Source organism: Euwallacea similis, chromosome 4, assembly GCF_039881205.1.
Source record: "Euwallacea similis isolate ESF13 chromosome 4, ESF131.1, whole genome shotgun sequence".
Taxonomy (NCBI): domain Eukaryota; kingdom Metazoa; phylum Arthropoda; class Insecta; order Coleoptera; family Curculionidae; genus Euwallacea; species Euwallacea similis.
The window spans coordinates 131368-146179 of NC_089612.1; the positions used below are offsets into that span (position 1 = coordinate 131368).

At 31.5% G+C, this 14812-nt stretch overlaps 4 protein-coding genes across 8 annotated transcripts; 1 reads left to right on the forward strand and 3 right to left on the reverse strand.

Annotated features, from left to right (window-relative positions):
• Positions 1 to 268: 268 nt before the first annotated feature.
• DCP1 (decapping protein 1) lies at positions 269 to 5331 on the reverse strand. 4 transcript variants are annotated; one of them, XM_066389078.1, is made up of 4 exons: positions 5173 to 5331; positions 4398 to 4747; positions 3212 to 3592; positions 269 to 2104 (listed from the first exon to the last, which is right to left on the reverse strand). In XM_066389078.1, exons 1-4 carry the CDS (start codon positions 5225 to 5227, stop codon positions 1679 to 1681), a joined length of 1212 nt encoding a protein of 403 aa, XP_066245175.1. In that variant the 5' UTR covers positions 5228 to 5331; the 3' UTR covers positions 269 to 1678. The 4 variants fall into 4 exon arrangements, with proteins under 4 accessions (XP_066245175.1, XP_066245177.1, XP_066245178.1 ...); XM_066389080.1 differs by having other exon boundaries at positions 4398 to 4591; positions 5173 to 5330; XM_066389081.1 differs by lacking the exon at positions 5173 to 5331 and adding an exon at positions 4869 to 5162.
• A 581-nt stretch (positions 5332 to 5912) lies between these two features.
• On the forward strand, positions 5913 to 7640 carry BCL7-like (chromatin remodeling complex subunit BCL7B-like protein). Its single transcript, XM_066389093.1, has 3 exons — positions 5913 to 6129; positions 6982 to 7178; positions 7310 to 7640. Exons 1-3 carry the CDS (start codon positions 6041 to 6043, stop codon positions 7435 to 7437), a joined length of 414 nt encoding a protein of 137 aa, XP_066245190.1. The 5' UTR covers positions 5913 to 6040; the 3' UTR covers positions 7438 to 7640.
• Positions 7641 to 7786: 146 nt separating this feature from the next.
• Positions 7787 to 10385, reverse strand: LOC136408213 (brachyurin-like). 2 transcript variants are annotated; one of them, XM_066389089.1, is made up of 6 exons: positions 10238 to 10385; positions 9824 to 9976; positions 9622 to 9719; positions 9031 to 9203; positions 7989 to 8260; positions 7787 to 7937 (listed from the first exon to the last, which is right to left on the reverse strand). In XM_066389089.1, exons 1-6 carry the CDS (start codon positions 10295 to 10297, stop codon positions 7827 to 7829), a joined length of 867 nt encoding a protein of 288 aa, XP_066245186.1. In that variant the 5' UTR covers positions 10298 to 10385; the 3' UTR covers positions 7787 to 7826. The 2 variants fall into 2 exon arrangements, with proteins under 2 accessions (XP_066245186.1, XP_066245185.1); XM_066389088.1 differs by having other exon boundaries at positions 7788 to 7933; positions 7985 to 8260; positions 10238 to 10383.
• Positions 10386 to 11162: 777 nt separating this feature from the next.
• On the reverse strand, positions 11163 to 14606 carry LOC136408211 (syntenin-1-like). Its single transcript, XM_066389087.1, has 5 exons — positions 14179 to 14606; positions 13540 to 13719; positions 13086 to 13217; positions 12420 to 12889; positions 11163 to 12237 (listed from the first exon to the last, which is right to left on the reverse strand). The coding sequence occupies exons 1-5, from the start codon at positions 14239 to 14241 to the stop codon at positions 12183 to 12185; spliced, it is 900 nt and encodes a 299-aa protein (XP_066245184.1). The 5' UTR covers positions 14242 to 14606; the 3' UTR covers positions 11163 to 12182.
• Between the last annotated feature and the right edge of the window lie 206 nt (positions 14607 to 14812).

The following is a 14812-nucleotide window of genomic DNA, read 5'->3' on the forward strand; positions in this document are numbered from 1 at the left end:
ACTATTCACATTGATGCACCTAATAACAATGTATAGATTGACATCTGGGTAATTCTATACATTAATTATTCATTGTAACCACTTGGTGTGGTGAACTTCACTAATTGGCGTGAATGAGCACGGTTTCTTTAGTCGAAACCACTTGGCTTTCTGCCTAAGGTAATCCAAAATTAATTGATTTAAGGCATCATTTAAAGTCTTAAGACTTAAAAGTATTTAATATTTGAGTACAGAGACCGAATAGTGCACACTCACATCAAATTATCCGTGTGAAAACATCAATGATTTGACCCTACAGAAACGTAATAAAACTCGACTTTATTGTATTTTTAATGAACAACTTCGATTCTTTTCTCTACAGCCGGTAAAATTACATATCTGACAATACTAATATATGTAGGTTTGCGCCCTATAAAGCAAAAGTCTATAACTATTGATTCTATATGGCACATCCAGAGAAATAGTAAGAAATAAAAGAAGTATTTATAAAGTCTGTCTTCTGTAGAGATTCCATAAAATTTTTATTAGAAACACATTTTCTGGATGCGCAACTGATATTCCACGTAAAATACATTAAAACTTTATTTGGGTGTACAACAGAGCAATTTAATAGGTGTGAATTTAACTTATAGCCAATCTTAACACATATCATTCAAATTGGTAAAATAGATCTTGCTAGAAAAATAATATTGTCGTGTATTGTGTAAAAAACTTCGATCGATGCTAGGGCAGCAATAATTAGAAGCACAAGGGAAAAATACATATGCGCCTTCTACTAAACTAAACCTAATCGAATATAATCAATATTAAAGCTCCTAATATCTATTATAGTCAAAATAGTCTAGATTTGGCGTGTTTCTGCTTCTAATGAAGATACTAATAAACCTGTTTATGGAACTATTAGTTTTTAAGTGCATTGATAATGTAACAATAAAGTATATTTCATCCCTGAAAATCTCCAATAAGTTATTAAAAATATTATGAGGATAAAAACAACCTTTACTTATAATTTTCTGTTAATTTCCTCATTATATGAAACTTCTACATAAATTAGCAACTTATTGGGCATGTTAAGAGTAACCGAATTTTGAAATTGATGAATTTATTTAAAAACGTTTATTATTTACACAAACATTATGGAAAATAAAATCAATTATTAAAAATATTTCGAAATCCCCTTAAGGTTCAAGGTTATCTCCTATTCTCACGAAAAATTATGACTTTTCACCGATTAAAGTGTTTTGCTCAAAACTTTCGACGCATTCGCTATTTTAAAATTATCGTTAAGTGAAACGTCTCATTACGTAACAGAAATTTAAATAATCGATTCTTTAATAATTCCACGATATCTCTGGAAGTGGAATACAAGAATACTCACCTGGTTTGATGTAGGACGCAAGATATTTTTAATTTTTGTTAAAGCACATTTAAGTATAATTAAATTATTAGGAATTGAGATCTCACAATCAACTATAGGCTTAACAGTTTAACAGACGCTAGTGTGGCCTGCTTTATGGGTTCTGTGAGGTTGGATATTTAAAAAAAATTAAACTACATACTTATTTTCGTACCAAGATGCGTCCTTATAGTAACAGGAATAAGGAACAAACTACTATGAATTCATATTCAAGCTCCTTTAGTTTCTTCATAAATAATAAGTACTGCAACAACATTTCAACTAAGAATTACTTCGATTCCTCGTCTTATCTACTTTATCCAGTATAGAACTAGTGTACGCTTGATGAATCTGCTTAATAAAGTCTGAGTTGTTCTTTAAAAGATAAATTAACGCCTGTGCTAACTGCTTTTCCGTAAGCATTTCCACAGGTCCATCATCTACGGGGTGGTTTGTAGTGTTTAACGGTTCCTTTGATGAATTAGGCGCCGTGAACATCATTGGGGTCATCAAAAGAGGCTTTTGTGTACTTTCCAAGAACTGTTGAAAAGGTGATGTTCCGAGAACCTCAATACTCTCTTCAGCCGGTTGGCTTGTGGAGGGTTGATTCTGCATTAAGTAGGCTAAAGGTGAGGCTGCCATGGCTATGGCTGTTGTTTGGGATTGGGGGGGAGAACAACGGGGTATGTTGAAACCGTTTTGGGAATTCTGAAACATTAATTGACTTAGATTTTAGAAAGTGATGAAAGAGGAAGTGACTACTAGTAGAAACAAACGACGACTGTAAATTTTTGGCAATGATAATATCCAAAGCCAAAGCTTCGTCACGAGAATGAAAGCAATTTTAATTTAATCAATTGTCTTAAAGATGTAACTGACTATCAGTAAGTGATGTATTAAATTGGTAAGTTAAATCGTATGTCTGATGTACGGGAATTTTAAAAATCAACCTTTGTGTGCTGTTGATGACGTTTTCAAGCAACTAAAAGACAAATGTTCAATTTTAAAACAGATTATAGCAATCACAAATCTAGCACACTAACAAATTACTTTAAAAAAGGACGTTTTGTATGATCATGAATTCATGAGGTTAATCAATTACCAGTGCGGATATATTTGTATATACCAACCCAAGCATTTATGTTTAGTCAAAGTTAAGTCAGTTGTAAACTATTAGTTTTCCACCTTATTGAAAGTGTTGTTCCATTAAACCTACACTATCAGCAGTTTTCTTAATAGCCCAACAGATTGGTGCAACTTCTGAATTTAGAATAACTCATCTTAATAGCGCTACACATCGCAAAAATGTGCGAGCCTCTAGAGGCAATCAGATGATCACAGGTAATTTTGGGACGGCTGAGATATTACATTCTGGATCAGCGTCACCATGGACATACGGAAATTCGACGCATGAAAATTTTGGCAAGTGATCATTTCTTTTGACGTGGACGAGTCAAGACACCAAGAAAACTGTTAAGAATTGCAGCAAGTGTAGTCACACTGTGTCCAAACTCTCTAATCACATTTAAAACCGCTATTTACGCCATCACACCTTTCATTTAAAAATTACAGTAATTCTGATAAATCAATTTTACTCAAGCTTTGTAAACTAAATACCCATGCAGGAACATTTGAATTTCGACTTTTAAGAAATCATCTTCAGAGATTGTATTATTTTATTTATCTAAATAAAATGAAAAATTGAGACCATATTTTTGTATATCCCTACATAGATTTGTTGGAACTTATACTTTTGAGGTTAAAGAAAGTTAAAAAGAAGGAAAATTATAGTAGCTTATACAAAAATAATCTTACCTCAAAATTCTCAAATCTTTTAACAGTATTAGGAAAACTTATAGGCACACTCCTCCTAACACATGCTGTATCAACTTCTCCTTTAAAGCTCAGATTCTCTTGTGGAGTAATAGATCTCTGTTGCTTTTCAATATGCTCTACAGTATGTGCAGGGTTGGACATTAATCGATGTAGAACATTTTCTCCTGTTGCCGCTGGTTTTTGAGTTGCAGATTTTGTGCTTGCTTTTGCAAAGAAATCCATTACACTCTGAGAAGATATGTCAGGGGCTCGTGGCGTTGAGGATGAAAACGTTGACGGATTGGATTCAGGTTTACAGGGGGTTTTATTGAATTTTTCTTGGGCTTTTGAAAGCATACTGAAGATGTCAATATTGCCTTGCTGGAATTAAGTATATACAAATTATTTGTAGACAAAAAATAAATACATAAGATGATTTAAAGAAAAAAAGAACTGCTTATCACTAATTTGGTATGTTCTAATAAAAAGATGTGCACTTTTCTACTTAGTTAATATTCTTCAGTCCAGAGGCACAATCACAGTGCTTATCATTCATTTACTTTGTTAACCTAATAAAAACTGTGAGTGCAATGAGATCTATGAGGTAAATGGGGGTAGTAAAGTTTACAGAGTAAAACTTGTTTTGATCTGATAAAAATGTTCTTCAAAATATACAAATTTCTTCTTTAAACCCTTAAACCTGCACTATTACAATAGTAAGAAATAGACAAATAAAATCCTGGTAAATATTTATTAATAATAGGAACAATTCCTATCATACAAATAGTATTAAATAGTTAATGAACCTCACAGTTTTTTATACATATAAGATTGTCCAACTATTGAAGAAAAATTAAATCTCTCAAAACAGAATTTCAAATGACATCCAAAGGCCTTTAAAAAATTAATAAAATAACATATTGAATTTTTTCCTTTAAAACTTTACTAGTTATGGATGCCTTTTGAAAAAACTGTTTTGATGGATTTACTTTTTTTTATATTTTGTGAACGAAATTAAATTTGTCAATAGCATTTTCAATATTCATTTATCACTAAATTTAGCAACTTTTGTCCCATCTAACTGACTTCCTAACTTTAATGGTTTAGGAGACAGCAATAGTGAAACATGGAAATTGGAATATCTCGGGTTAAATCAAGAGATAAACTAGGTTAAGTATATACTTACTACTCCATTTTCTTGCCGATCGTGCCCAGAAAACCTATAGTCAACTTTATTATTATCCATTAGTGATTCAATAAGTGAAGCAACTCGAATACACTCTTCTTTGTTAAAGAACCAGATGCCGAATATTTTACTCTTGCTGCGATAAAGCAAGAATGGCAACTGCACCTGGTAGTCAAAATCTTTGATTATGGGCTCTATAAAATTGTCTTTGTTTAATCTGTTGAAAATCATTAAACTATGAAACGGTTCTCCATTTCTACTGTAAAGGAAAAGTGCTCCTTCCTTCTCAGCTTTTTCCCAAATATTTTGAGCAATATTGAATTTGTACAACGCTACTTGCGTCGCGGTCGCTAAAATGTTTTTAACATATGGATCAACTCTTTTCAATGAGTTCAAACTGGCACGCAACTCAATAGAATCTGCCATAATACAGGTGAATTAAAAATATATGTACAAAAATAGTATAATTACATGAGACAGAAAACGTTTCTCTGTATTTAATGTTGGGTCATACCCATACAACATGTATTTGTTTAATTTTTTAATTTTAGCTCCACACAACAAACTTTTTATTAACCTTTTGAAAATTGTTGTGATACAAACTCAACCATATGAGAAAACTGACCTCAATCTCAGAAATTGCGACTGCGACGATACATCTTTGCCAACATCACAAAAGAAAAGAATAAAAAGTTGGCCACGGGAAGGTATGCAGGTGATGTTTCAAGAAGAAACTGTTAAAAAAGGTGGATGATTTAATTAAATTAGTACTTACCAAATTTAATTAAATATTGGCTCTTCGAAAAATTATAATTCGGACGATTGACCATAAAAAATGGAGAGATTTTTGTTGGCTTTTAATGTTGTTTTTACCGAATTACGTTTTGTTTTCTGTATTCTGTATTGAAACGGTTGGCGACAATGCAACTACAAAAAAAAATAAATACGGTATTTTCACTTAGCAAACCAGCCACATTCCGATTTTGGTGTCCTTAGTGTAACTTAAAAATCGATTTTTTTATAATTTGCTCATGAACAAGATAGGTCGAAATTTCTGCTATTATATCCATGTTCCGTCTGAGGATTAGCTATCCGAAAAATAAATCTTTCAGCTCGAATACAGCATATAAAATAGTGAAGAGCCAGAACACTGACCTTGCTAAAAGCTAATAACTTAGCTAATGTATTTTGTTAATTAGATACAACCGACATGGTTAAATTTGTTCATTTTATTAGAATTCCTTGTTTCTTTCGAAAAATTTAAAGGCATACATTTTTTGGCAGAGACTCATAGAATATTTTGGAACTACGATCGGTGTGATCTATTGACATACACCGAAATTTTGTCTTCTATGTTCTATCAGCTGTCATTAATGACATAACTCAACCTCAAAACAAAACAATAAAAAACTCAAAACAGGTCGAACTCAAGAATCACTCAATACTCAATTCTCTTCAGTATTTTCTTTGAGTTTAAATTGAATATAGGGTTGAGAATTCGAAGCTTTAAAATTAAGTTCCAAAATTAAATTTTGTAGTATAAAGTGTTTGGTTCTTTAGAGGATCCAGATTGAGGTCTCATTTTAGTACATTCATTTAATATTAGTAAAACTACTGTTTTCAAAATTAGTGTAGCGAAAACAATGTCCCGGTCAATTCGAGCTGAAACTCGAAGTAGAGCTAAAGATGATATCAAGAAAGTAATGAATAGCATTGAGAAGGTTCGCCACTGGTAAGTATTTATCAAATTTTTATCCCCATTCATTCTCACTTACATTGTGCAGTTCATATTAACTGTAGAATGCTAATAATACTTTCTGTTCCAGTTTTTTCAATTCTTAAGTTTTCTTTATTATACCAAAATATTTAAAACTGATAAATTAATGAGCACTTTCAGACCCTTCAAGTGTCTCTAATCAGCTAAGTCATGTGTCTAACTCTCATACGTTCTTGTAGTTGATTCTAGCTAAATATTTATCGTTCATAGTATTATTTGTCATGGTGTAGCCTGAACTGACCTGAAATAAAAAATCAAATGTGTTGAATTAAAGTGTCAAAATAATAATAATTATTCATAGGGCAATGAGGTTTTTACTTGGTGCTTTGGGGTGTGATGTCCCCCCAGAAACAAGTTACCTGATTTGTCAAAAATAAATGGGAAAGTAAGCCAAATTATAAATTGTGGTTATTTTATTTATTTACAAAAAGCTAAACTTTTCTGTCCTCTCCGTTGGTGATAGTCATCAACATTAATTTCAGGCTGTGAAACATTTTTGATGCAATATGTCTTATATTAGCCTCAAATTATCTGATCTTATATTCCAATGAACTTGGTTCCAAGCTCTTTGCCTTTAGGAAAGAGTAACCATTATTCTCAGTTAGCTTCCGCTGAAAATAGTGTGTAATTTCACCCATCCAATAACCTCTACTTATTTATGAGGAACTTATAGAACATATGGTTTTATCTATCAAGTTATTAAAACTTTGTAAATGTTAATTTAGTACTATTATTTTTTTTATCTTCCTGTATTTAAATGCCTAGAAAGAAATATATAAAAATATTGCAAGGAAGAATATATTACAGGGAAAAGAAATGGGTAACCATAGGTGACACTACAATGAAGATTTATAAATGGGTTCCAGTGACTAGCAGTGAAACCAAGAAAATGAAACATAGCAGAGAAAACAAGGAAAATTTTGCCAGGAAAAGTCTTGCACCCCCCTTATTGGACACATCTAACTCAAATTCAAATTTTAGCTTAGCAGATGATTCCAATACATGTAAGTGAAGAAAAAATTATTGCAATGGAAAGAATAAAGTAAAGAAAAAGGTTCTGTAAAAAAATATGTGTGTCTTATAATGTCAATTATCACAGTCAATAATCTTGAAACTTATATCATCACCATTTTAGGCTTTTCAACTGTCAGTGACTCACAGGGTCCAACGGACTTTTCATCTTCACATATGACATTTTCTGACGACTCAAATTCACAAGGCAGTGAACAATTACTGTCAGTAAAGAGACTGAAAACTGACTGAGCTAGCTATAGCAGCTTTCTTCTGATAATGTTCTCATATGTAGAACTATTAAGTATTTATGATTGTTATGAGTAGCTAGACTTGTTTAGCAATATTCATATTTCAGATGAAGTAGGCATTATTTTATCGTTCTAGATAGACAGGCCATAGGATCTTCTTTATACTTACAACTAAGTATTTTTAATGTATGAAATGTATCAAATATTTTCTTTTTTTGGGTAAATTTAATTATTGTATTATATATTTTTTTGAGGATATACAGCATTATGAGTGTCTATTCAAGTGTTTAATTTCTATTATATAAATCATGATAGTGTGCCCATATTAAATAAGGACATTCAATTTTCATAATAGTACTAAACCTATTTATCACTTATAATATATCACGTTTAATAAGCCATATTTGCGTGGATCCAATCTAAATAGTAAGTAACTCTTGCAAAACCTGGAGGCCATCCTTGTTCACAGCCCCATGAACTCACAAAGGATACAACTCCTACCTGACAAGTTAATCATCATGCTTGTTAAATTATGTATAATTTTCTACTCACTTGATATCCATTGATCACCAAAGGTCCTCCAGAATCCCCATTGCACGTACCTATTCCACTACCTCCGGAAATGCAAATATGACTCTCTTCAACTATTCCAAAGTAGGCAAGTCTGCACGCATAATTACTGATAACGAAAGACGTGACTTCTCTTAACACGGGTGAAATAGAATTCACACTGTCGCTAGGACGACCCCAACCGCTCACTAGGGTTGTATTTCCTAAGTAATCATGAGTACTGTCCACTGGTAGTAAAACAGGAGTAATGTTAGCTGGAAATTGAATTTAGTCGTTTTAGTCAAAGTTACATGCAAAAATCATAACAGTAAAAGTTACGTGTAAAGCACCATTTTTTTATGGCTTTTTATTATAGTTAAAGCTGATATAATAGGACGGATAAACAACAACATTATTGCACCTGGATTATTATTATAACCAGAGATTACTAAAAGATCCGTTCGTATTATTTATTAACTACATTTACCATTTATTTTAGTTTACTTTGTATTTATCGTAGGTAGGGAGGGTAACCAACAATAGTTAAGTTTATATTTTTTTGGCACAAATGGGTCGGAACTGTTTGTTTAATTAGTAGTTTGCATGATGGAGTTTACGTCCAAATGATGTGATTGTATTTTTTAACCGTTGCTTACGGCAACGGGCTGAAAGAAGATTTACGCTCTTGGCCGAATAAAAGTTTAAGTTCAAATTTCGGCTATAGGCATAATCTTCCATCAGTCCTCTATACGTAAGTAACTAAAATGCCCCGCGGATGTAATTACTTTCTTTAAGGTCTAATCAAATAGTAATATTAAGCCAATTTATCTTAATGCCGTTTCATTTTGTTGTTTTGTCTTCTCTGATTAGAATGTTGGTAGGAGTGATATCTATGATAACATTTCTCTCATTGTTCCTCGATACCATATAAGCATCTGATCTGTCATGGTTAATCTACTAGAGATCTTATCCTTTTGTATTAACTAGTTAGCAATAATTTATAACCATACCATGTAATAAATACGTATATTAGATGAAAACATACCATTTAGAGGAACTGGTTTTTGAAACCGCACAATAGCCACATCATGCAGCAAGGTTGGTCTATACCAATCTGGATGAATAACAATGTCTCCAGAAGATACATTTACAACATTTGGGTCATTACTCGGAGGCATATTATGAGCTCCAAGGTAAATCGTTACATTTCCGTTCCGTCTGAAAAGTAGAGAATATGAGATGAAAGTTTTAAAAAAATTGATAAAAAGTAAGTAGGTGTGTTGTATCTTGTTGTTCATTCAAGATACTACGAGTACATTCAAGATATGGAAAAATATTAAATTGCTCGTGGAAAAAATTAATACAGCAAAATTTTGCGTCATTTTTAAAAGCTTGTAGTTACCAAATGCAGTGGGTTGAAATTGAATTGTTTTACAGTGCATTTTTCTTTTCACTTTACATCCTCAAAAAAGAGTTATTCAAGATTAATCTTCAGCTTTAATTCAAGAAAAAACGGCATTTCAAAATTTTTTTAATTTATGAATTTCAGCTGAAACATTTCCAAGATACAAATCCTTAAAGAACGAAAAATTTTGCTTCATCGACCTTTTCTATATAATAATCTGGAAATATCTACCCATCAACACAATGAGCTGCTGTTAAAACCGTGCGAGCACTTATAAGAGTGGCCCCACAAAACGAATTTCCTGATCCTGTTGGAATATACATACCGGCCTAAAACAACATATAGGTTTGTAGACAAATTATGTGCATAGCCAGTATTGCTGAGAGTAAAGACTAAGCCCCTTTTTGAGTCTGTTTTAAAATATTCTAACTACCTGATAAGGGCGAGAATTAGGGACAACTTCATCACCACCAACTATAAATGGTTCTGCGTCATTTGATGGTCCTGGAATGTTCGGAAACATTTTTCTAAAGTCTGAATCGTACTCCAAGTGGCCTGGTTTAGCATTATAGAGATCTTCTTTGGTCTAAAATATAACGGAAACTTGTTTTTTCCATTCATGAAGACAAAGATTTTCTATAAATGTATCGTTCAATGGATTCAAGAACATTATCAATTAACAGTAAAATTACTTGCGGAAACAGTCGGTTTAGAAGAAAAAAAAAATTCTTATAGCAAATCTAAAAAAATATCTTATTTTACATCTGAGTTCACCATCAAAATTTTAATACCTACATATATACTGAATGAATATTCAGTACCTACTTCCGTATATTTCCTAACTTACCAATTCTCTAGGGGTAACGGTGGATACCAACGCCACTATCACTAACAGAAGATAATCCATCTTCACTTATGCTATAATTACGTTCGATTTTTTGCTTTTATAGTGTAACGCTAATCGTTTAATTACTTATCTTGAAGACATCGATTCAGCAATTGTTTCGTTATTTATAAACTGTCATAATTGTTGGAATAATGGGATTAAAATGGCATTTTCGCGGAGATACGGTTTTACTTTAGGTCCCTATTATATAGGATACAGGGTGTTGTAGTTGGTTAATGGAGAATACTTTCATTTATAAGAGATTTTTTCTGAAAAATTGGAACAAAAATCTGAAAATGATTTTTTTAAGTAATACTCGTAGATGCAAACACTTATGTTAATATAAGGTGACGATTTAAAAATGAAATATGCCCAATTTAAGTAATTTAAAAGTATTAAAAAGTAAACGTTCCATCCTTATTTATTTATGTATGGGACCAGCAAAGCAAGATTCTGCAATGTGACACTAATTACACAAAATAACAGTCCTCACCTAGTAAGCGAAGTAGATGGTTACCATCGAAATGAACTTTGCATAGCAATGTTGATCTTATAATGTAGGAAAAGAAATCGTGTAAATATAGGCCTACCGTGCTTACTACCCTCACAACCTTGGGGTTTTTACTATCTACCTACATTTTTTTATTACTTATTACCATAGATGATCACAGATGTACTATATTTCGTTCTTGACAAAGTGAGTTTGTTTCATTGGAAAAAAGTCCAGTTATTTCAAGAGAAAGATGATATCAATATATGAAAATTTCGAGTTTACACTGTATTTTTCAACAATATTAGTGTACACTCAAATAAAGGCCCCAGGTAAAATAAATACATCGTTATCTATATTTTATCTTTATTGCATAACAACTAATATATTACTAAATAGGGTTTCTTACGAAAGTAATAAAATAGATAATATTTAAATGCTGCAATGAATTATATATGATCAGCATAATAGTATATAATTAATTTGAAAGACTATCTTTTCAGATTCTGGATTTTTGGTTATGCTTTTAGTTTTTGCATAGACTGTTAGAATTTAAAAACTAAATAGAAACTTTACTTTTCTCTTTAACATTTCAAGCGTACATACTGTGAAAAAATAAATCTATAGTATATTTTAGCTTCTAGAGATTTAAAAAATAAAACAAGTAAGTTAAAATAACCACGATACACATTAACTAGATTTGACGTCAATGCTTTTTAAATACTACAACGTGAATTTGTTTTTTTTTGTCAAAACGGAAAACATTTTTCTTCCAGTATTACGCGAAACTTTTTTGAGTCAAATAAATCCCGTGCACTTTTAACAAAGTTGTAATTATAGTTATACTTACTGGCTATGCACATAAAATAAAGTACTGCTTTGGTATTCTATCACTGTATAAACGTGCAAATATTATCATCATGTTAAAAACATAAATTACCGAAAGAAGTATTTTATACATTCTTTTTAATTTGTTTATGTTTTTTTTGTAGTTACACATCATTTAAATGATATTCATAGTAATCTGTATGAAATATGGAAGCTGATAGACATAAAGTTAAAAGATTTGTGTTCAAACTTAAGTTCAAGGTATGTTTAATGTTAGTAAATGAAAAAGCTACATCAATAAGAGTTACATGCAACATTTTGTTACTATTACATATCTAATATGACAAGTAAATATTAATATATATATTGTATTAGATATAATGTGCAATAATAGATGCATAGTACAGTGACTTACAATATAATGGCACATAGTCGATTTATATTTTTATGCAGTTTAAAAAGAAATGAAAAATATATTTAGATCCGTTCAGTCCATCTGTTTCCGTCAAAAACCTCTTTAACAAAAAAAATCTATTGTGCTATTTACGATTATAGCTCTTATCATGCACAATATTTGTTGGGTAGAAATTAAAGTGTGGGTACTGAGTGGTCCATTAGTTCCTTAACTAGGGTCCCAGACATCCTAGAAAAGAGAAAATTTATTAAAAAAGGAAGAAGTTTTAATTTGCGATCTTGATTACACTATTTAGTAATGTTACCATATTTCATTGTTAATCCCCTTTTTTAATACACTTTTTTTGGATTCGAATATAAACATTAAACTTATTACAGATAAATGTTTCAATTATTAGTCAACATCCTTACTTTTTAATCATATGCTCATATACATAACTCGGAATAACTGTGATAGTCACGACATTAGGCGATCTCTCAATAATTTCCCTGATTCTCTTGTCCTTCAAACCAACAACATTTTGTCCGTCAATTTCAAGCAACTGATGATCTGTTAATACTCCATTTCTAGCTGCAGACGAATCCTTAACAATGGCTATGATTTTTCCGTTTTTGTACTGAAAACCCAAATTAGCTGTGCTGTCTTTATGCAGAGTTATGGTTCTTTCAAAGGGTCTGTCGCGGACTGTTATTCTAATTCCGTTGACCGGACTTTTCTTTATTATTTCATGGACTTTATCAACGGAAAAACCGGCGACGTTATTGCCATTTAATTGCAAGATTTGGTCACCAAATCTCAACCCAACAAGGGCAGCTGGAGAGTTCTCAACAACTAGGGAAACGAATATGCCCTTGTTTATGTCTTTCACCCGAAGACCCACCTAAAAAGTGAGAACCAGTGATATTTATTACAACTGATTTAGATATAGAGAATTTAACGCCTTATTAAATCCATATTGCATTTTGTGAATATTAATTACTACATCAAATTGAGCAGAATCCTTTTTTAAATCAATATTAAGAAGCTTCTTTGTTAAAGCTTATTAAGAAGTTTCTATGTTATGCCACTGTACCAACCTTGTTATCTTTATCTTTGCATAAAATAACTTCTCGAACCCCATTAGATATTTGAGCTTTCTGTAGTCCAGTTGTTTGAGAAGAAAGGGGAGCAACCAGGTTTCCTATAACTGGCATGACCATGCTACTTGACTAAACAAAAATTAAAGCATAGCTCATAACTAGGGAAATTGCTTTATGAAATGCGAATTAATGAGAAATAAAAAGCGGTGCTATTTTGGTATTTAAAACTTTAATATTTTTGGTTTTATTATCCTAAGTCACTTTTCAATTATCAAAATGGAATCAATTAAGAAGAACATGCAAGACATTATTATCCCCCCAAAAAAAGGTTTATATTTTATAAATTATTGTAGATTAATTTGGATATTTTCATAATCTTTTAAATTAAATCAAATCATTTCCTTCTACTATATATTTATAATGTAAAGTAAAAGCTGATTTCTTGATTTACCTGTTCATACAAGCTGATATTCTGCTGTACGTACTCTGGCATATTTTTTATTATTATGTCTTCGCTGAGTTCCAATCCCATATAAGTTCCAAGTGAAGGATACACAGATGCCATACTATTGGAAGATGCAACATTAGCAAATTCATAAGTCCTTGGAGGAGCATATTCTTGATGAGAGATCTGTAAGTTAAATAAAAAATAATAAAAAACTCTCCTGATAAGTTTTATTTATGCAATTTTGAGATTATTGTTACTTTTATTATTATTCTAGAACCTAATAGTTTGGCAAGCTAATGTTGAATTGATACTCTTTAAGTTGTCCTGTTTTGTATTACCTCTAGAGTACCCTGGACATCTATATGCCATGGATGTAAATATCTCAATGTTCTATTTACTTAGGACAGTTTAGATCAAGTTGGTATATTTATGGCTCAAGGCTGTAATTGTTCCCATAAAAAAGGAATGAATTAAGCCATAAATGGGGCTTAATAGCTTTCATTACAGCCTCTAATACTAATATATTATATGCTGTTTTAGAATATAGAAAATCTAAAAGCTTTCATTAATGTATTTTCTTGAGATTGTTTTTTAGATATCGATACAATGTTCCTTAACAACTTGCTTTTTTGGATCACTCACCTGCAGCTGAGCCTTAGTCATCTGATCTACTTTCATATCTTCCAAACTTGGATAGAGGGACATTTTGACTGTTGAGTAATTGCTCAATAGAATATAATAGTAATTTTAAAACAAATGCCACGAAACTGGAGTTAACAATTGTAGAGAGTGTAGAGATAACAGACGAAATTCCTAGAAAATTCTGCACTTAGTCACTAAATGACAGATTGATAGCAGTTTGTTTCTACGCCCTATAATAAAGCACAATTATCTTTGTGTAGATTACTTCGTTCTTTTTCGGTTTTAAGATAAGAGGTTCGTTAACATAAATTAGCTTGGATGGTTTTGTGCTTTTAATTCTAAACTATTTATATATTATGTTTATGTTGAAAGTTAAAAAAATTCAAGAATTTTTTTAATATTAAATGTCCACCCAGTCTAACCACACACTTTTGGCAGCTACTGTCAGAGTCAATCTATCTACCTGGCCTCTTACAAGACAAGTCACGGAGGAGAATTTTTCGGAAAAAAGTGTATTAATAACGTCCTATTTCCATTTTTTTTTATAATGAGGAGTAGTTTTTGTTATGTTTGAGGAGAATGAAATTCAAAGTATTTGGTTTTTAGCGGTACAAAAGTCATTTCATGGTGGGCT